This window comes from Corvus brachyrhynchos, unplaced genomic scaffold, assembly GCF_000691975.1.
Source record: "Corvus brachyrhynchos isolate BGI_N302 unplaced genomic scaffold, ASM69197v1 scaffold646, whole genome shotgun sequence".
Classification (NCBI taxonomy): Eukaryota; Metazoa; Chordata; class Aves; order Passeriformes; family Corvidae; genus Corvus; species Corvus brachyrhynchos.
In genome coordinates, this window is record NW_008238401.1 from 157,616 (window position 1) to 179,631 (window position 22,016).

At 37.8% G+C, this 22,016-nt stretch overlaps 2 protein-coding genes and 1 long non-coding RNA gene across 4 annotated transcripts in view; 2 read left to right on the top strand and 1 right to left on the bottom strand.

The window, feature by feature from the left end:
- RHPN2 (rhophilin Rho GTPase binding protein 2) overlaps positions 1-5,830 on the bottom strand; it is a 34,798-nt gene extending 28,968 nt beyond the window's left edge. The window contains exon 1 of the mRNA XM_017736421.1: positions 5,574-5,830. The gene's annotated coding sequence lies outside the window, so the exon portion shown is untranslated. The remainder of the gene's footprint in view (positions 1-5,573) is intronic.
- The window catches only part of LOC108447180, a 23,539-nt gene extending 17,462 nt beyond the window's left edge, over positions 1-6,077 (top strand). Inside the window, exons 1-6 of one of the 2 annotated variants that reach the window (XR_001862591.1) lie at positions 1-79; positions 2,329-2,616; positions 2,961-3,048; positions 3,360-3,508; positions 4,648-4,869; positions 5,830-5,993. This is a non-coding gene — a long non-coding RNA (uncharacterized LOC108447180). Of the gene's footprint in view, positions 80-2,328; positions 2,617-2,960; positions 3,049-3,359; positions 3,509-4,647; positions 4,870-5,829 lie in introns of both variants that reach the window. The other variant, XR_001862590.1, reaches the window with a different exon arrangement.
- Positions 6,078-6,140: 63 nt separating this feature from the next.
- On the top strand, positions 6,141-21,364 carry GPATCH1 (G-patch domain containing 1). The gene is made up of 21 exons (XM_017736414.1): positions 6,141-6,201; positions 6,504-6,572; positions 7,612-7,746; positions 8,028-8,113; positions 8,499-8,659; positions 9,000-9,097; positions 9,231-9,289; positions 9,618-9,863; positions 10,649-10,796; positions 11,535-11,614; positions 12,632-12,836; positions 13,437-13,724; positions 15,487-15,665; positions 15,932-16,059; positions 16,329-16,462; positions 16,792-16,961; positions 17,626-17,833; positions 18,551-18,652; positions 19,121-19,239; positions 19,758-19,903; positions 21,051-21,364. Exons 1-21 carry the CDS (start codon positions 6,141-6,143, stop codon positions 21,070-21,072), a joined length of 2,844 nt encoding a protein of 947 aa, XP_017591903.1. The 3' UTR covers positions 21,073-21,364.
- The last annotated feature ends 652 nt before the right edge of the window (positions 21,365-22,016 follow it).

The following is a 22,016-nucleotide window of genomic DNA, read 5'->3' on the forward strand; positions in this document are numbered from 1 at the left end:
CCCCCCGCAGCGAGGAGCACCACCGTCGTGGTGCCCAGGGCCCACACGGCCACATCGCGCTGCAGCGACCGGCTTTGGGGTGCGTATCGACCTGCCGGCACGGTTCGCAGGACTGGGCTCTCCCTGGGCTCTCTGGGGGGCCCCGGCCGCCCGCACCCTGGTATGTGTAAGGGCAGGAGCCTGGGAGAGGTCCCGGAGCGCGGGCCCCTAAAAAGGGCAGCGGTATCTCGGTGAAAGGTTCCGGGAAACTGCTACGGGACCCACCTCAACATCTGCAGTTTTTCGTGCAGCAGAGAGACAACCTGTCTGAAACACTCCATTGCGTAACCGGTTTCACAAATACTATTGGACACTTGTGTGAGGAATTTGCCGATATTGGTTCCTATTCCTAGCCATGCCTAACCTACAGAGCTTGCTGCATAGTTAGCATTGAAAGATGGCAATACTTCTATCGGTATTTACCAAACTTACCTTCCTCCCCACCTCCCCTGGCCTATTCTCTCTCTTTTTTTAGCTTTCTTAGAATTACAGTGTAGTTGTGTGAAGCAAAAAACTCTGAGGAGAGAACATCTTTCTACCAAATGAAAAAATATCCTTGGAAATATATCCTTAAAGGAAACGGTTCTTTGAACATACTGGGGTCTCCCGAGGGTTCTACAGGGCAGGCTGGTTAAACTGTGTGTCTACTAGACGTTTTGAAGGAAGAATGCTAGAGTCAGTAACTCAGAAATTGGGATCCAAAGATTTGCTGTCTTGAAATCAACTGAATGTTGTTTTCTGTGATTTTGCTCACTCTCACCTCACTACTTTTTTTCCCCCAATAATTCTAATGATACTGGATGAATGTATCAAAATATGTATTAAATATAAATAGGTGAAAGTAGGAAACTTGCTCCAATTTCTGAGTTTGTAAAAATGTTTTAAATTTTATGCTATTAGAAAAGGTACTTATCTGACAAAAAGGATTTTAAAATTAAAATTTTGCAAATCAGTATAAAATTCCAATGCAATACATAGAAACTATTTGAAGATAAATGAGTCATTTGCTTGCGCAGGCTGTGCTGATACAATCTGGCAATTAAAACAACATTAATGTGACCATCTTTCGAGTTTGCACTGCTGTCACTGGCTTTAGTGAAAACTGATCTCATTGAAAGGCTACAGCTATTACTCCAAATAAAGTCTTAAGAGCCTGTAGTCAGGCCAAAGGCTCAATTAACAACAATGATGATTATCATGGTTATGTGTAAAATAAAAATTTGCAGGAATTTCTGCATGATACAATACCAAAGACAATTTCTAATGTATGCTGGTGACAAAATGCAGCCTTTCTTCGTTGCTGGGGGATTCTTTGAATAAAGCAAAGTCAGCACATCTAGTAAGATTCTGTGGTAAAATCAGGAGTCCAAGATAACATGCTTCCTCCCCATTGTTAGTGTCCGTGTCCAGGGTGTATCACCAGCACCCTCACAACTGCCAGATTAGACTGTGCCTTCCCTTTACTTGGATAAACGGTGTTTCATCATGACTGCATTAGGACTGATAGAGTATTTCTTAACTAAGTCACTGTAGGTTTTGTCTGCATATGGTGAAGATGCTTTTTTTGCAAAAGGCACATATCGATTGTATGGTCTCAGTAGTGCTCAGCTGTGTAATGACTGGGTGGGAGTGCTCTCTAACCCTGGAATGTAAATTGCAGTTTAGAACATTCCAAAACTCGATTACCCTCAAAAAAAACCATGTCCCTGCTCTTTTCATCATCTTGTCTCCACTAACTTTTTGGTTGCTATTAGAATCCCTAAATAGAGTTGGGTTCATACTGCAAACTTTCTCATGATTACTGCATGAATCAGAAGGCTTAGTTGCTGCATTGTAAAGATTGAGATATACAGGCTAGAAATATAGATTAATGCATTCAGAAAATGGGTTGTGTAGGTACAGATGTTTGCTTGACATTTATCTTTAATATTACAAGAGAGTAAAATCTATGATCTGGTGCACTGGACATGCACTATCTGTAAGAAAGCATCAAATGCTTAAGAATTTGCATCTAAAGAATATCAATATGTTCTTAATGTGCTGAGGCCTGAGCAGCAGGCCCAAGCCAGGGCTGACTTACACGATGAATCCTGGGCACTATGTGACTAACACCATCAGTATTACTTAGCTAAAAATAGATGACCAAGACACTTAAGGTAGCTGTTTAACACCAAACCAGCTTCTTTAGAAACTTTCACATAACTTTGTGTAGTTATTTGCAAGAAATGTATCATTTTAAGAAACTCTCCCAACTGACATTAATAGAGGCTTGTTTGTATGATATTTTAGGGAAAACCCTCCGAAGCCGATGCCTGGGCCCTGGCCAAGCCCTGGCCCCATCTAGTTGGGAAGTGTGCCATCAGACCCAGGTGTTTCTGCACTAAAAATATAAACAAGTCACTTTGACTGGCTGATTTGGGCCTATAAAAACTGGACTCCCTCTCAGGGCGATTTTGGAGACTTCACCTATGGGTAGACACACTGTGTAGGATCTTCCCAATTGCCAGGAAGAATTCTCCAGGTCCTCTCCAGGAAGTGGGGCTCCCCAGCGATTGCAATTGTGGACTCTGGATGACGGTAAAGTATTTAGGCACTTGGTGATGTATCTTTCTCAGTCACTATTTTCTTTCTTCCATAGTAATGATTAAGTGCATTACTTGCTTATTTTTGCTTGTTGTTAAAGCCGAGTGTGTTGCTATCGTTTTAGTAAATGTATCATTTTACTTTTGTGTTGCCTTACTATTCATAGTAAAATAAGACCATTCTTTCCATTGGTGTCTGTGTCCTTTAAGTTGCCCCGTTAATTGGCAAAACAGTTCTGCATGAAGTGTTGAATCTGAAAGCAATGATTCTTATCTCTGCATAGTATCTCTCTTAGTTTTGCAAAACTAGGTGCTTACTGGCTGTGTGCATTTTCACAGATAAAGCAGCCAGGTGATCTAGACAATGACCATGCTGGAAATTGGCAGAGCTTGAGTTGTCCCATTTCTTTGTCCCACAATACTAAAGGTAAGAGGGACAAGAATTGGGACCAGAATCTGAACACCCTTACTGCAGACACATATATATGATATATATGTACATATTTCTCATATGTTTGTATCACTCCACTCAGTCTCTTAATCCTCTCCTTCTCCTCCCCCATCATATGAAAAACTATGTGAATATATGAAATCCCATCAATAATCTTCTCTTTGGCCGCTACGAAATAGTCCCAGTTTGGGAATTTAATTTCCTGCTGGGGTACTTGTTGATGCACTGTTCCATACCCAAGATAGGAATCTGGCTGCTCTCTGGTGAGACAATGTTTCTTATCTCAGATTTTACAGACCTTTTGGCTACATGGTGGTAGCAGGTGCCTACAAGACATCTTTTGTCCCAGAGAGACCCAGAGGCTTACCAGCAAAAGCACCTTAGAGTTATACTGTATGAAGGGAGAAGTATGCATCAACTCCTGCTGTTTCTCAAGGTAGGTTTTTGAATTCTGAACCTGACAGATGGCTACACATTTCAGTTCTTATTGTTGGTGGCTTTGAATATTAAATCTAGATTCTGATCGGAAAGACAAAAAGATTTTATCAGTAACCCTGACAGCCTGTTGCTTTATGTCAATAAATTTCACTGCAGTGATTCAGTTGAGTTAGTATAGTCTTTTATTTCTGAAGATTGCAGTTCTTAATGAAGCAAATGTCTGCCTACTGTAGGCAAATACTAGGTGAGGAGTGAGAAAAGGTGATCATAGGTCGATTTTTTTCCCACTCTCTTTCCAAATAGTATTTGTAGGGAGAAAAAAAAAAAAAAAAGATTGCAAATTGCAAAAATAGGGCATGAGGCACAGTAGTAGCAGTGGTGTGAATCTGCTTTGACACTGTCACAAATTTACAAGATGGTGTAGAAGATTTCCTTGCCAAGAAATTTACTGAGCAACAGTAAAATGATATGCAAATGGTACACAAACTCAGTATCAGGGCTTTGGATAACCACAATATGATTTACTGTAGGTGCAGCGCTCCACTGTTGCTTCTTCACCTTAGCGGTATTAACTGCATGTATCAACTGCAGCATTATCTTCACTGAAAAAAATCCCATTTACTATTAAATAACTAATACACGTTGCCTATTCTACTATGAAATCACAATGGAAACAAGACATTGCAGTTTATGTGGAAACTGAGACGAAACATGGGCAAAATCATCCCCACTTTTCCCAGCTAATGCCTTGCCTTTAACTGAGATCGATAGATGAAAGTCTGTGTATTTAAGAACAATATGTGTTATCTCTTTTTTTTTCCAATCCTTTAAAAAATTAAAGTAGCGCTTTGGAGAAGCTAAAGCAATGCCCCAGGGGCTGACCTTCAGGTGACTGTTTTGTCAACTGATACAACAGCCCTGAGTTGTCAGGAGGAATATTCAGGGAAACATTCCCATTGAATGCAAGATAAGGCAGAGATTAGTTTGTCTCTTTTTGTTGTTTGTTTGTAAAAAGATGGGATTTTTATACTTCCTGTACTTATATTTTTGTTTTCTTTCTTTAATGTGGTTTAAAAAGCCTTTAAATGAATCAAGTTTTTGCTTTTTTGTTTTATACATCGATTATACCAATTTTAGTCTGAAGTTCCAGTGACTCGCATGACTTACAACTAAGCAACAAATCTATTTGAAGAAGTGGTTTTAAATAACACAACAAAAGACACAGCAAGACACTTCTATGCCTGATCTTTTTGATGAACCAGTACAGAACCAGATGTGGAAAACTATGTATTGGAAAACAAAAGCCTGAAGTCCACCTATGGCTTTAGGGCTCAATTTCAGCCTTACTTCCACTGGCAAGTATGTGACCTTTCATTAAAAAATGCAGACTGTTGGGGTTTTTTTCACCAGACAAATTTCTATAAAAAATTATTTTAAACATAAGCGATTCAGTTCTACTAATATTTTAGTTTCATTGCAATTAAAAAAGAAGACATTGGAGTTATTGTCTTACTTAACAGCAACAAATAGCAATTGTCACCTGGTTTAATAATTGTAAATGAGAGAGTTTACCATGGAGAAGGAAATACCACTGGGATGCAAAAAATGGGGAAAAAAGCTTCAGTATTTGATTACCCCAACTCTTTGAATTCATCAGACAAAACGCTCAAAAGATTTTCTGTTAACATTGTGTAAAAAAGGTTTATTTAAACCGGTGTGTTAAGTCAAAGTCACATAGTATCGACTATTCAGGAACAATTATTTCCTAAACAAACAGAAACAGCAAACACACTAACAACTCATTTTGCCACTGTATGTTCTAGCTAAGTGCTTAGTAATGATGAGAAAAGATAATGCTCATCGATACGTGTCTGTGGCTTCCACTCTATCGTTTCTAAGTGAATTAGACCTAAATGAAACAGAGTACTCCCTATTCGCACGGAACCGTGTAAATATTTCCTATGGATACCTGAAATCACATGAAACTCCAGTAGTTTCACTTTGAAAGAAACCAATTCTATGAATACAAATGAACAGAAATAGAAAATATACAGAAGTCTTACCTGTTAAGGGCAGGAATCTCTGAAGACTCTGTTTTGATTTACTTTCAAGGACTTCAAAGAAACTGGTGATACTTACAAAAGTTGTGGATTGATAGAATCTTCAGCACAAATTGCAGTGTTTCTTTTTTGTTTGTTTTTTTTGGGGGGAAGAGGTAACACTGGAAATTAAAATCCAAATTTTGAACACTTGGGTCCTACTGGTGAATACTGGTCTTTGTACAAAATACATTCAGTAAACGTTTCTCTCTCGATACAGGACTTCCCAAGGAGGTACAGAGATACCTGAAAGCGTTCAGGGGTGAAGCTCTTTGAAGGAAGGTTTGAACTCTCTGACTTCTGCCCTGATTTCTGTGCAAATTCTTCTTGAACAGCTCGTAAAACAACGTGGTTAGGCAAATTTTGACATGTATTTGGTTAAGAGTACAATGAAATCCACAACTTCCTCGATTTTGATTCAGGATGGAGTCCGCCTTACACCTTGATTTAAATAAAATCTGTTTCTCAGAGTCGTTGCTGCCCTTTTCCTAGCCCTGAGTCTGCGGGGGCCTGATCTATCTGGTGCACTCGATGATTCGAGGGAGTATCGCGTGGCTACTGATGACCGAGAGTTTGACATTATGTGGCGTTGGTAATTTTTAAAGACACCAGACAACCATCGGACCACTGATGTGGAGCCGCACACGGCAGCTCCGCAGAGCTCCCAGACCGCTGGGGCTGGGAATTTTTCAGCCAAACACGGTTGCGCTGGAGGGGCCCGCGCGGCCGGGACACGGTCCGGCCCCCGCCGTGCCCTCCCCGCTTTACCGTCGCTCCCCGCAGGAGGGGGGACCGAGAGGGGCCCGCAGGACCGCGCTGTGCCCGGCGGGCAGGCCCAATGCCGCGATGAGGCCGAGAGGCGCTGAAGGGTTCCCATTCCCACCCCTTGGCCAGATGGAGGAGGAGGCTGCGAGGAGGAGGATTTGGTGAGCTATGGAAGCGCGCTGCAGCCTCTGCAGGAGGGTAAGGGATCCCCGGGAGGTTCGTTTGTTCCTCCTCCGTCCTTTCGTCAATCGTTGTGGCGAGCACTGGGGAGCGGCCCGGCGTGAGGCGCTGGGGCCAGGGTATCCCGAAGGGCCTGCGCGGTCCGGTCCGGTTCGCGGCTGAAGGCCCTCCATCCCTTACTTTGGGGAACTGCGGCGTGTAGGCTCAGCGCAGACCTGCTTCCCATTCCTCCTGCTGCCGCGGGGCGTGGGGCCTTTCTCGGCAGCCGTGCTGCCCTGGGAGAGGATCTGGCCCGACACAGGGCGAGCCGCCTGGCAGCGGAGTGGGAAAGGCCTCGGCACTAGAGCGGTTTGCGGGTGGGGCTGGGGTACCCCCGGGTTGTGGCGGCGCTGCACTGGGTGGAGCCGGGTGCCAGTCTTTGCTTTTGTGCTTTCCCCAAGCCTCAAAAAACCCCAAACAAACAAAAAACCAAAGCCAAAAACACCCAGACAGTATAGTTCAAGTATAAAAGTTCGAGAGTACGCAGTAGTTATGCTAATCTGACCGTCCGATGCTTATCTTGATGAGATGAACAGGGCGTCGTTGAAGGACTAATGTACAGTTGTGACTCCCAAGTCGGTGCCACTTTATTCAAGAAATATTGTTAAAAAGGGGAAAATGTTTATGTCAAAGTCTGTGGCTTTTATGTTTTGTTTTAGTTTAGACACTTTTGATGTGTAATTTCTCAAGCAATTACTGAAGAAATCGTGCCAGAGATTTTGCACACTTAAAAACTAAAAATGTCCTTTCACAGAAAAAACCCCCAATGTTCTCAGAAGTCAGTAGAATTAAGAGTTTTGATGTGAATGCTTCATGCTTTTCCTTTAGCGATGTGCATCAAGGGTGTATACAAATAGTTACAGTGCGGTGGAAATAAATGTAAACTGCTGATGCTTTCCACTTCAGGGTGGCTAGCGTTTGATCCTGTTCTTACTTGAAGGAACGGCTTCTGGAGGAAGGGGGAAGTCTCTTTTTCATGTAAAATTGTGTCTTACTTTCTTGGTTTATTTCCTTGTAGGTGAACGAATTAAAAAGCCAGTTCCTCTTCAAGAGCAGACTGTTAAAGATGCAAAGGGACGATACCAGCGTTTCCATGGAGCATTTACTGGTGGCTTTTCAGCTGGTTACTTTAACACTGTTGGCACAAAGGAAGGTTAGATACTTTGCTGTCTTCTGGGAATGGTTAAATTGAGAACCATATTTTCACATGAGTGAAAGCAAATTAACTGTCATTAAGCATTTTTGTTCCTGCTATTCCTTATACTCTGAACAGTTGAGACAGTATTGCTGAAGTTATTTCTCCTTGAGTCTTTGGACTGTAATTTTACAAGTGTTCTTTGATGTATACTTAAGATGTAAGGTTGAAATATTTGGATTGTTTTCAAATACCATGTTGCCTTAAGTACCTTACTTAAATATTTATCTTCTTTAAAGGATGGACACCTTCAGCTTTTGTGTCATCACGGCAGAAGAGAGCAGATAGAACCATTCTTGGACCAGAAGACTTCATGGATGAAGAGGTAAATTTAGAAAGGAATCGAAAACTTGTGTAAATAATTGCCATAACAGCAAAAATTGAAGTAACTTTAAAATTACTTCTTGTACACGGTGTTACACTACTAGGTCATATAGATGGTTTCACGGGTTCACTTAAGAAGCTCCTGTAATGTCAGTATTAAATAATAAAACCAGAACTCAACCCTTTCACTTTATCAGAAAATGCAAATGCTTTTGAAGCGGTTTAAGATATTTCCACTAAAGCTATTGAAAAAACTACTGTATAAGTAGCTTGAGAAAATTAGCCAATATGAACGTTATGTGCCATTTTCATTACTTTACTATTACAGTAAGTAAGAATTTGAGGGATGTTTAATCTAAATGTTTTCATTTTGTGTATATTTCCAGGATCTTAGTGAGTTTGGGATAGCACCAAAAGATATTACAACTACAGATGATTTTGCATCTAAAGCTAAAGACAGAATAAAGGAGAAAGCTAGACAGATTGCAGGAGTAATTGCTCCCATTCCAGGAATCACTGCATTTGATGATTTAATAGGACCATCTAAGTAAGTAAATTTACATAAAAGTTTGCCAAACAGTTCCTTTCACTTAAAAGTGTTGTACTGCTTAGAAAAGTAATGTTTGATCACAGTAATTGTGAGAGACTGGAAGATCCTGCAGTGTTACATTTCCTATGTGGCCTCCACCTTGAATGTGCAGACTGGTACCACGTAAACATTTATAAAAGGGAGTGTGTATGCAAATATTAATACATTCAGATTTGATTTTAAAGTGGGATATAAAAACAGAAGTTCAAATATTATATAGGTATATTATTTATCAACAAATAATAAAGGTGTGGTTTGAAGTAATTTTGGGTTTTGCTTCCTTTTGTGTTCTTTGTAGAATAACAGTTGGGGTTGAACTGTTACGAAAAATGGGCTGGAAAGAAGGACAAGGTATTGGACCACGAGTCAAAAGAAAGCCATGCAGACAGAAACCTGGTAAGTTCAGGGAAGTTCCTGAGCTAGTTAACTGTCTTGTTAGTAGAAAGTTAATATTAGTAGAATGATTAGAAAGTTGATTTCAACTTTCTCCTTTTATTGATGTAATGTGGTGTTACGATGTCTCTTACAGATCCTACAGTGAAAATATATGGTTGTGCATTACCACCTGGACTGTCTGAGGCTTCTGAGGTATTGAACAGGCACAATTGGTTTGTTGACTTATGTAAGAATATGTGATAACATATAAAAAAACAAAACAACTTCTTCAGTGTCCTTGAACAGTATTTAAAAATGCATTTTCAAATCTTCTTAAAAGTGTTTATAAATACTTTTTATGTTTAATGTGAAGAAAGGTTTTAATATCTAAATTTCTTCTTTTGCTACGTAAGCAGGTATAGTTCATATACAATTCAGGAAATGCAGACTTGCCTAGGCTCATGTTAACTGAATGTTGTATAAGCTCAACATACAGAACTTTTAGTCATATTTGCTCTTATAAACTTTTATTTTATACAAGGATGAAGAGGATGAATTCCAGCCAGAGAATGTGACGTTTGCACCGAAAGATGTAATGCCTGTAGATTTGACTCCAAAGGACAATGTCCATGGACTTGGCTATAAGGGTTTGGACCCCTCACAAGCTTTGTTTGGTGTATCTGGAAGAGAACACCTGAATCTTTTCACAGGTGGTTCTGAGGAAACAAGCAATTTACTTGGTGATCTGAGACACAGTAAAGGAAGAAAACTAGGTATTACAGGTCAGGTGAGGACATTTTTTTAATGTGTTTTATGATTAGTGCAGTAAAATCCAAATAATTTTGTTTTTTCTTACGTGAAAAGCTCCTAGTCATTGTAGTATTATTGTAAAAAATGTTAAGTGTGGTTTGAGAATAGGATTTTTTAGAATTTACTTTGAAGATGTGGAAAAATCCTTAGAACTCTCAAATGCCTTCACTTATTGAAACTATAAAAGACAACTCTAAAAAATACCTGACTCTGAGTAGCTGGATGGAAAAACATCTTGTGTTACTTTGATTAGATAAAACTAATATTCAGTATGATTTAGTTTATGGTTTTGTGTATTGTACTTTCAGTAATGCTGTATCTGTCAGCTAGAGAGGTTTTGTGTTGCTCCAGGGTATTTGTAGTTCTTATCTAGAAGCACTGTCAGTTTATGTTTTCTGGGAATTCTACTTGTTTAATTTCCATGTTAACTGACATATTTTTTTCCTTTTGAGAACTTAACCTGGTCTTAGTCAGATTGCACATGTTATTTTACTAGAACTAGTCTGCTGTCCCTGTCCTGTACAGACCAAACTTGCTGTCCCTCTCTGCCAAGGGAGTGGAATGTGTTTGCTTTTGTGCTCACTAAGGTGTGGTTTTTTTTTCCACCTCAATTTTTGTGGTGAAACTACACTTTTCCCAGTGTATATATATTTGTACTGTAGATTTTATATAGTTGAATAGATGCACATGCAGATGTGTTCTGATACGTGACTTAAAAATACTTTTACACTTTCAAATTCTCACTTAAAATATATATTTTAGGCTTTTGGTGTAGGAGCTTTAGAGGAAGAAGATGATGATATTTATGCAACTGACACACTGTCAAAATATGATACAGTTCTAAAGGATGAGGAGCCTGGAGATGGCTTGTATGGCTGGACAGCACCGAAACAGTATAAATCCAAAAAAAGTAAGAACTGTGGTTCTGTTTAAAGAGTGAGTGTAATATGGGGGGAAAAAACCCACAAATGTAGTCTCTATTTGCTATGTATTTTAATTTTCAGCCTTGATATCTGAAAATTCAACTAGTTCTCCTTCTGTGTTGAAGTGTTCAATTACAGAAATAATTTCCAAAGTCCTCCACTAATCCCAGTGCAGATTAAACCCTCAAAGCATAATTTCAAAAGGACAATATGTGCTGCTTTGCGAGATACAGCATTCGGTTTCACTGAAGAAAACAAATGATGGTGAACGACAGTTACAAACTATGATCCAGCCCTTGAAAAGAGAACCTTTTTTTTTAGATAAACTTCTGTATTTTCAGATAATTTTTGCAAATTCTATCTTGGTACCACTTTATTTTTACTGCACCACTTAAGTGCATGAAATACTGTAGTAATTTCTGGGGAACCTGTTCATGTTGGCTGTACACATGAATGGCACTGCTGGTGTTTGCTGTGCACAGTATGGACACTGTTGCTTCACTATAAACCATGTTCAACTTGCAGCAATCACTCTGGTAGCAGTTTTTACTTGTATAATACTAATCCAGAATCAGAACCCTTAATTTTAAATGAAAGGTGGTGAAAACAACGAACTACAATTATAACTCATAATAGACAGTGACAAGTGGAAAATATTCAGGAAAAAAAAGAATTGCCTAACATGCATGTTTCAAATATTGACCAACTTTGTGATCATTTTGTAGGGCCTGAAAGAGAATTTAAATATATAGGAAAAATCCTGGATGGTTTTTCCTTGGCATCAAAATCATCAGCTCCAATCAAGGTAAGCAGATAGTGATGTTTTATGTATTAAGAATAGCATCATTCATCATGTGAACTGTGCAGACTCTACTACTTCTCGGTGTTTTTCTGTTCTTAGAAATAAATGTTCTGGTCAGCAGTAAAAATTGCTGAATGAACAAAATTGTAGCATTGGGGGCTGTTCAACAGAAAAACCTAAAATTTATCAGACTCCTGAAGGTATTTAAACCTTGCCTGTGTACTGGCTTTGAACAAGTGCCTTCCAGACTATTCACTGCTACTTGCCATAAAGTTGGAGGAATGGTTTAATTAAACTGCAAAATAAAAAAAATTACATATTTTGGTTCTAGATCTTTGATATGTAACATTCAGTTTTCTGTAAGAATTAGGCCTCATGCTTTGTCTGCTTTGCTATTTTGGTGACAATTTAATTTCTGAGTCCTGTCTTCAAGTTGATATAATTCATGCCATACATATTTGTATGAATTGTATGTATAAATTGTATGACAGTATCCTCTTTCAAAGGAAGAATATTTGTGTGGTATATAAAATTGCATTGTATAGGGAACACAGGAGAACCTTTGAAGTAACAGCTTATATGAAGAATGTGGGGAAAAACACTTTGAAAGACATAAAAATATAGTAAGTACAGAAGTACTCAGTAGTCCAATTAATTGATTAAATCATGTGACTTCAGTTAAAAAACATAGTAAGCAATGTTAAGAGGTATTTTTCTCAAATAAAAGCAGTGCATCTTAAGACTCTTGTTAATTTTTCTGTCACTTAATGTGCGTGTTTTCCTATTTTTTCATAGTTGACAATATATTGTCAATGTGTTTGTTCCCAGAGTTTGTATTACAGGGCCGCTTACTGACAGGGTCTAAAGGAATTGGTAGCTTGTACGATTTGTTTTTACTGCTAAGATGTAAATTGAGGAATTCTTAGGTTGAACTGACTTTTTCTGAAACACAATAGTTATTGCATACAAAGTTGTCTCCCTCAGTGGATTTTTTTGTTTTGTTGCCCCTTTCCCCCCCAGGTTTATCCACCGCCCAGCCTGCCACGAAATTACAGACCAGTCCATTACTTTCGACCTGTGATAATAGCTGGGAATGAAAACTGCCATTTACAGAAGACATTGGAGGAATCGACTGGGAAACTGGAGAGTGATCCAGCACAGCAAAGCAGGCATGCTTTGAATGCAGCTCAGAGGAGGGAACAGCTAGGAGAGACTGAGCTGAAAGGTACTGAGATACGTGACCCTATTTTTGCTTGTGTTCCAGGTCCCCTTTTGTTTATAGAACGGTAATAATTTGGTCTGGCCTTGAATGCTTATTTTCTAACATAAATATATCAAATCTAGTTACCATAGCAAGAATACCATTTCATTGTTTAGTTTGATCTCAGCAGTTGAATTGTTGACATAGCTGTCTGTATTTTCATTTACTTAAAGACAAAAACTATGTGTTGGATTTTGTTTTGTTTTGGGGGTGGAGGGGGTTGTGGCCTTTTTTGAATATCCTAGGCTGTGAGGATTTTTTCTGTAAAATGAGGTTTCACTGAAATACATTCAAATATACTAAAAAGATAATTTGTAACTGTGGCTCACATTTGTATCTACAATAGCAAACTTTATTAAGTTATATGTAAATAGCATAAAAGATGTAATAGTGGCCAAATTTTTATCTGCCATGTATGCCATTTTATTTTTAATTTCTGCTTAAGAGCATTTTATCTGACTGTATACGCATGTGGTAAGGATTTTTTCCTCTGCTAAAGGGGAAGAAATAGTTCTAGTAATTTTTCATTTCTATTTATCTTTTACTGCTTTCTTTCTGCTTTAGGTCCAGCTCCTTCTATTTTGGAATATCTGTCTGAGAAAGATAGAGAAAGACTCAAAGAAATTAAACAAGCATCTGAACAACAAATGAAAGCAAAAATAGTGTCTCAGCAGTCACCAAAAAACAGATTCCAGCCAGCCTCTTCAGAAGATGCTGCTCACAAATGGCAAATGCTGCTGGGGGGACAGTTAGCAAATGCTGGTTCTAGTGACTTCAAACCATTTGCAAAAAATCCCGAAAAACAAAAAAGATATGAAAATTTTGTGAAAAGTCTTCAAAAAGGAGAAAAAGGTGAAATATTGCTTGCTTAATTTTTTTTCTCCTCCTCCCCGTTTGTTTTTTTCTTTTTGTCCCAATGCATTTTATATTCACTATGAGTTCTCTTCCTTAATTCCACAGCATTTCTCCCTTTACTTCTTTTAGGACCAATGTTAACAGATTTTTTTTACTGATACTTAGTCATGTTGATTTCAGGAAAACTGCTCTGTTACTCAATTGTCAGAAAGTCTTGATTTTAGGCATTACATTTCATACTTCTACAATGTAGCAGAAGTTAAGTTCTACTTCATTTCCTGGATTTCCCTTACTTCAGCTTTGGTTAGTGGAACAAGCCTTTTCCTTTAGTTTCTTTCCCTTTGAGGAGTTAAACTGACAGATCATATAAAGGCAGAAAGATGATTGGGTAACAGTAGAATCAAAAGAAACCCCATACACTCTGCACCAGGGGGAGATAAGGACCCTAAAGTGAATGAAGTATTTCACACTTGTCAGAGCTTGTATTATATGTCATTTGGATACTCAAACTTCTGCTGTCACTTATGTTCTTCTCAGAAAAATTTATGACTGTAAAAACACAGCATACATGCAGAGTTCTTACTCAAAACCAAAAAAAATCCAATCTCCTTCATTACCTCTTTTCATGCTGTTTCAGTCTCCTTCCATTTTGTTTAGGTTTTTGCTATTAAATTATACTGTGGTGTATCTGAGATTAAACCAGGTACTGGCGATGCCTTGTGGTGAGTTTTCCAGTACTGTGATTTTTCTGTAAGGCATAAAAAGCTGAAATTGATCTAGGGAGTTCATCATCAGCTCATGACCCTAGATTGCCTTGAAATAAACTTTAAAAAAAAGGGGTTGGGGTTTTTTTTCAAATTTTGAAGTACACAGGGGCTATTGGGGAAGAAGAAGATGGGCACCAGGAAAATTTGACAGAGGAAAGCACATAGTGATAGGTAGAAAACCTGGGTTTGTTGTTTTAGTTGTGGTTTGGGGTTTTTTGGGGGTTTTTTTAGAAATCCTTTTCATTATATAAAATAAATATTTTCTGGTCAGTAGCCTCTTCTGGTTGCCGCATTGGGACACACTACTTGAGCTTTGAACCCATAGTTCCTCTGTTCAGGACTGGGATTTTCCCTGGGTAAAATTGAGTATTCTCAATTATGACTATATGACTCTAAGTGCCTCCTGAGTCATAATGATGAAAATGTAGGAATGTATAAATAACTGGAATGGTCAAAGGTCTGTTCTACTGTGAGTGTATTTGCGTGGCTGGTATTATTTCCTCTTCCTTCTGGGAGAAAAAGTGAACCTGTTGCTGTAAACCTGTGTCCAAACTCTGTATTTATCAGTGGGCACTTTATGTACCAGAAAGCCCCTTAAAAGTTACCAAAGCCTAGCCAGGCGTAAACTCTTTCATTCTGTATTTTATTTATTGATGAAGCTTTGGATTATACTTTTTGTTTTAATCACCTGTGAAATCCGTTAAGTATTTTGAACATTCTTTAGAGGGCAATGAGTAAGGAATCAGTTTTACAAGTAAAATTATTTAAAATATCCATTTTGGATTTGGCAAATGCTGTCATTCTTGCTGTCTTGAAAAACTACCTCCATTTATCAGGGATTAACACAGTTGAGATTAATACTACCCTTACGCTAAATACACATTAAATATTTGCAAGGATGTTTGCTTATTACCTTATTTTTTGTTTGAAAAGTGTTGACCTGAAGTAAGCTGTAATCTCTGCTAAGCATTTCTCTCCCTATCTTAAAATAGATACATTGGAGCGCTTTTTAGACCCGAATATGTCAGAATGGGAGCGAGGAAGAGAACAGGAGGAGTTCTTTCGTGCAGCGATGTTCTACAGATCCTCAAATTCAACACTGTCATCCAGATTTACCCGGGCCAAGTATGAAGATGATGTTGACAAAGTTGAAGTTCCCCGAGACCAAGAGGTATATGCTGTTTACAGTCTTTTAATACACTGGAGCTGCAGTTGTTGCCTTAGCCCTGACATTGTTTTTCTTTTAAACTGTTAGGCAGATATGTTGCTATTTTATTGCCCTTTTGTTTAGCAGCTTTTGAAAATGCTCGGTGCATACGGAGTAGTGATTTGTTAAACAGCATTTAAATATTTATGGCTTTGTCCTGTTCTCAAGTCTTACAGCAGTTCATTAAGTTGTTACTTATTTAGCAGCTATAAATGTTTGACCTTTTTCAGAATGATATTGATGATAAGGAAACAGCTGTGAAGATGAAGATGTTTGGCAAACTCACAAGAGACAAGTTTGAATGGCATCCTGATAAGCTGCTGTGTAAAAGATTTAATGTTCGTGATCCATATCCTGAGTAAGATAATTGATACTTAAATTTTTAACACTTTTTTTAAAATTCTGAGTTTTTCATTTGCTTGTGGAAAATCTGGCTTGATGTTTTCTTGTATTATAAGGGAATACAGAACTGCCTAATATTTTTATTTGCATCATGAAATATGGTGACCTCTGATAAAATAGCATGCATTTGAAGGACTACTGTAGGTGCTTCAGCTTGTTGTAGATAATTTGAGGACTTTTCTGTGTTGAAAACAATAATCAGCAAACACTTTTATTTCCCTCTAGTTCTTCTGTAGTGGGTTTACCAAAAGTGAAACGAGACAAGTATTCTGTTTTTAATTTCTTAACTGTGCCTGAGCCCACCACATCTGTAACTCAAGCAACAAACGAAAAGATCCAAGAGAGTAACAGTCTCAACAGTAAGTTTGTTGTTACTTTATTAATTTAGCTATACATGAGATAATAGTACAGAAAAAGCATCTTTTTCATTGAGAACCTAGCCATGTGATTTTTTTTCATTTAAAAAACCAAAACAAAGAAATTGAAAATAAAAATTCACGGACATAAAAACTGAAGTTAGTGATATAATGCTAATTTCTTCTACCTGGAAGACATTTATAGGTCAAGTATTCATTAGAAAGATTTTAAAAATGTCAGACTGAAGAAGCAGAGTAATTTAAAATCAAGTAGGCCATGAAATGCAGAACAATTTGGCATGCAGATGATTTGAATATTTTGGATGTTTTAGAACCAAAGAAACCTTCAAGGTGGGATGTGTCAGATAAAGAGAAGGAGAAGAAAGATTCTATCAGTGAATTCATTAGTCTTGCTAGATCAAAAGCTGATGTTCATCAGCAGCCACCAGTGCCAATAACAGAAGAATGTGGAACTGGGACAAGTGAACCTCTTCCCACTCCGGTGAGTGTACAATAGGATTTGTACTTAAAGGGAATTGCTGTAAACCTTGACAACCCAGAAATAAGATGGGTCAATATATGAATTGATTTAATACAGGTCAGTGTGCACAAGAGCTAGCTCAGGATGAGCAAAGGCGTGAGATGGCACTTTGAAGAATTTTGAGGTTATAAATCTGGGATGCAAGATGTTTGCAGCTTACAAGGACTGCAGATCTGATTATACCTGAAGTAGAGCTTAAAAGAAGAAAAAATGTAGCTCAGTAGTCTGGGAACTTAATTCAGTGACTTTACCACCACTCTGCTCACAGGCACAGAATGTATTTATTTCTCCTTTCCATAGAGGAGAGTGCATGTTTTGCCGAGAAAGGTGATGTTTTCCTTTTGCTTAAATTTAGTATTATATAATTGAACTTTGAATTAATGAATTAGAATTTATAATATCTGGGGATCTGTCATCACAAACTGCACTACTTTTACAGGACACTGGCTTAGTTCTGCAGTGTTTCAGAGCTTTACTATTTGGGACTAAGATTTATTTCGCAGCTATTGTGCCATCCAAATGTTTTGTAAATACCTGTCAGCATGCTTGAAGTTATTCCTTATCAGAGAGAGATTGTTAGTTTCTTTAGTGTTTAAATACAGTCTGTTATGATGCTATTTAGCAGGTAGCTAATGAAGATAAGAATCAGGAGGAAGAAAGCGGGCGACCACCCATGGACTTATTTAAGGCCATCTTTGTGAGCTCCTCAGATGAAAAATCATCTTCCTCTGAAGAAGAGAGTGATGAAGAACAGCAACCAACTACTTCAGAAAGAGAGTCAGAAACCACCAAGCAAGTTGATGTACCAGACAGTTCTTCCTCTAATGTACAAGGTAATACTTAATGGATGTTCATTTTCATGCAGCATAAAATAAATACCTTGTAAAAGTTTCATTTTTGAATCACGTATTCTTGGACTCTTAGCACAATGTGATGCTCCTGTGCAGATCATCTGAGATTGACGGAGCTGGCCATGTAGAAAATGTGAATAATACAGCACTGCATAAGGCCTTGCATGTTACAGTGTTATTAGCATTGCCACGTACCTTTTGTGTAGATCTTACAAGCAAACTGCTGTATGGAATATGCCTATTATACAGTGAGGGGGAACAAAACATCTAGTGTTAGAACATGCTTAAAATGAAAATACTTTGTCCACTTACTGTCACAGTTGGTTCTATTGACATTTAACTTTCAGTGTTTATTAACCTTACACATCTCATGGAGTTTTTTATTCATTCTGAGTAGTGGAAAAATAGTACTGTGTTACAAAATGGAAGCAAACAAATGCACTGATAATGATTTAATTAATAATTGTATAGTTTAAAAGGTAAATTTTGATTTAAAAGAAAAAAAACCCACAGTGTGTCGACATGTTTCAGAATGTCAGCTACCCAGTTGGCCAAAGCAGTCCATAGACATAGAGGATGCTGATCAGTTTGCTTTCTTAAAGGTTTTTTGAAAGCCTCCTTGAACTTTCTTTAACACTTCTTGGAAAAAGTATTTCCTTATTTGCCTTTCAAATATAGCAAGTTTTGGTTTTCTCATAGAGAGTGTGACTGCTACAACTGATTCTTCGTTGCCTACTTCAAAGGAGGAACTGGATGCAACAGAGGAATTCGGACCAAAGTTGCCACCAGCTTTTTCTTCTGGTAGGTTCTGTAAGCATCTAGAGTGTAAATTCTGCACATTGAAATTGTATATAAAATATATGATAACCTCTCTTTAAAAAAGGCATTTCTGAGTAGGCATTCTATCTCTTAAATGTGTGTGTTATGTCAAACAGCCATCAGCAAACGTTTTGTTGCCATGCTATGACCCACCAACAGGAACCTCTTTGCCTGTGTACCAGTTTTGTTTCAAGTCTGTAGAGGCAGTGATAAAAAATTGATGTGAAAATATAGCAATTTCACTTTGTAACAGATTGCAAAGGCATTTAATTACAATAGGGATGTTGCAGTTAGGAGTTTTAGACATGTAATTTCCTTTCTAAAGCTTAGGGGTTTTGTTTGTTTAACTATTATATTAGGTTAAAAGTAGTAATACAGAATGTAATAACCAAATTGCCCTTCTTTGGTCTTTTTTTTTTTTATTCTTTATGCATTTGCTTTGTACTTTAGGCACTACTTGGCAGCAACAAACAGTGGTGCCACCAACTTTTCCTGGACCTAGTAGGAAAGAAAAACATAGGAAAATCAGAGAGAGGCACAAGACTAAGAAAAAACGCAAAAAGGAAAAGGTATTAAATTTAAATACTGATTTTTGACTTGTTGATTCTTTGATCTGCCTTTCAAAATGTTTTATTATTTATGCTTGGTTTAGAAAAAAAAATATATACACCGGGACTAGAATGTAAGCAACAGAATTTCTCTAATGTTTTGAAACCAGAAAATTATCCTGCTATGATGCTGGTTTTTCCATATATACATACGTGACTACAGGTATGGTATTGTGGGTAGTTTCATGTTCTATGTGGAAGATGTCAGGCATATTCTGGGAATTGCATTCATGGCTTATATACAAGTAACTGTAATAAAACTTCTATTTTAGGGGGAGTTGAGTGCTTGGATTAAATGAATTTTGGTTTATCTTTTTTTTTTTAGCTCAGTCTGAGTAGTGGAAAAGAGTCATTGATAAGTGTTCTGTTTCAGTTAAGCTTTGGGTCCATACTGAAATAAACTTTTGTCTTTTGTTGACATTCTGAAAAATCCAAGTCTTTCACAAGGAGATAAAGGATTATTTCTCTTCTTTTTACAGAAAAAGAAGCATAAGAAGCAGAAAAACAAAGGAAAACACAAGAATAAAAAACCAGAAAAAGACAGCAGCTCAGACACTACAGATAGCAGTGACAGCCTTAGTGATATGGATACCACAGGCTTGTCGCCTAAAGAACTTCTAAGAAGGTAAGCAGAAAGGTTACTTTAACACTTCAAACTTTGCAGTGAATAATTAAAGCATCAGTTTATGAGTTGTCATTCTAGTGAACCTATTTGCAGCAAATGTGAATAAGCCAGTTTCTTTATGAAGGTAAAATATTGCTCACTTCAGCGAGGAAAGAGTACAAATATTAGACGTTTTAATCTAGAGGGTAATTAATTCTAGGATAGCCTCTTAAGGTAAAGGCCACCATATACACAGCCCTAGTAGGGCTAATGGACATTATACTTAAAGATGATTGATATTTTTGGATGGTATTTTGAATCGGAATTTTAAATAGAACAAGTGCAGGTGGAGATTCATATTTTCATTTATGTACTTCTGTTTACTTGGGAACATTGAAGAAACATTGTGTGCTAAGATTCCATTCAGAGAGATCTGTTGTGTGGCACCAATGCTTAAGCTAGTCTGCGCTTCAGCAAGGGACAGTGAAGCAAGCAGAACAATGCTTGAGTCATGTACATGTCTTCTAAATTTAGACTGCCATTACATTTTTATAAACTAGAGACTTGAAGATAGTGCTAACATAAATGTGAAAATCAGAAGAGCACAGTTCACAATATTTTGCTTACATGCTTCAAGTAAGGTAGGAACAAACGTAACTGTGTCTGATGCAGATCAGTCAGCTTCAAACACGTCCCATGTGGAACAGTTGCTATATTGGCATCTGTTTAATGTCTCTTACTAGCTGAAGGAGAGGTGTCAAGGTATTTCTTGAATACCACATCCCTCTGGTCTAATGGCAGAGTGATTGGGGTTGAGGTGTGGAGTAGAATGGATGTACCAACTGGCATTAGAAAGGGCTCTGCCTTCCATTCCTTTGGAACTGAGTGTCAGTTACGCATTGGTGTTTTCTTATTAAAAAAACAATCTACTACTTGGATTTCTGAATAGCTAAAATGTGTTATTATGCATTTTGCACAAAATAGACTTTGTACAAACAGTTGTTTTGGAATCTTCACATTTGCGTGTCTCATCACTGAGAAAATGTTTTTAACTAATGTAACTCAGATCTCTCTCTGAAACTAAGGTTTAAGAAACTGCTCAAGTAATGAAATGTTCTTAAAGTGGTGTGTGACTGTTTAGTGTGACTTTTTTTTCCTTCCTTTTTAGGTTAAAACAACTTCAGTATTGAAGAGCTCTCTTGCTTTCTTCAGTATTGTGTGACTTGATCTCAAATTTTTGATCTCCTCCGTGATGGTAGATCAGTGGTGTATAATGTGAAGCACTATAGATACAGTATTCATATTGAATTTCTTTGAAAGTAAATGTGCATATGTTTATTTTATGATGTTTCATGAGTTCCAGATGTATGGATTGTAGAACATTGAAAAGACCCCTTTCTGGGCATAATAATCTGAAATACTGCAGGCTCTGTTTTAATTAATTAAACAAAGCATTTTAATAAACTTTATTATTGCAAATAAGCTTTGTATAGTGATAATTTTTTATGCCTAGGACCTCTAAAACGCTGGAGAATCAGTTTCAGTCTGAGTTAAGTTAGAAAGTTAAAACTAAAGCAATGTAGAATTTTTATTGGGTGCACGTATTTTTATTGAATCCAATGCAGAATTTCGCATTGCAGTTTTTGAGTATCCAGGTATTATTTATGCCTCTCCAAATTGTCTAACATTTACTATAGCTGCTCTAAACCTTTGATAGAATCACAGAATATGCTGAGTTGGAAGGGACCCATCAGGATCATCAAGTCCAAGTCCTGGCCCTGCGCAGTTCATTTCACACAAATTATTATGGCTAATGTGCTAAAACATTAGTACTATGATTATAATCTGCCTCATTTTATGTAGTTACAAAGAAAACTGTTCATGCTACTTTTTGTCCGCAATTGTCATATTGCAGAATAATTTAAATATGAGCCATGAAATAATACTGAGCTGCCCAGAGGTGGTGGGCAGCAGCTCTGGGGCCAGCTTGGAGCCTTGGCAGGAGTTGGCTCGTTCAAGTGGTCCGGGAAAGGCAAGCAGGCTGGGGCAGGCCCCACGCCCACGGGGCAGTCTGAGGATGAAAAGCTTTGTGTCCCTTTGTGTGTGGTTAATGCTTATAGCAGCTGGTGTTTGT

Bases quoted from the DNA above. Each gene is read 5' to 3' on its own strand.
- GPATCH1 (XM_017736414.1), top strand. From the start codon at position 6,141: ATGATTCGAGGGAGTATCGCGTGGCTACTGATGACCGAGAGTTTGACA. The intron at 8,660-8,999 runs GTAAGTAAATTT...TGTTCTTTGTAG, and splicing joins GATTTAATAGGACCATCTAA to AATAACAGTTGGGGTTGAAC. The intron at 16,463-16,791 runs GTAAGTTTGTTG...TGGATGTTTTAG, and splicing joins AGAGAGTAACAGTCTCAACA to AACCAAAGAAACCTTCAAGG.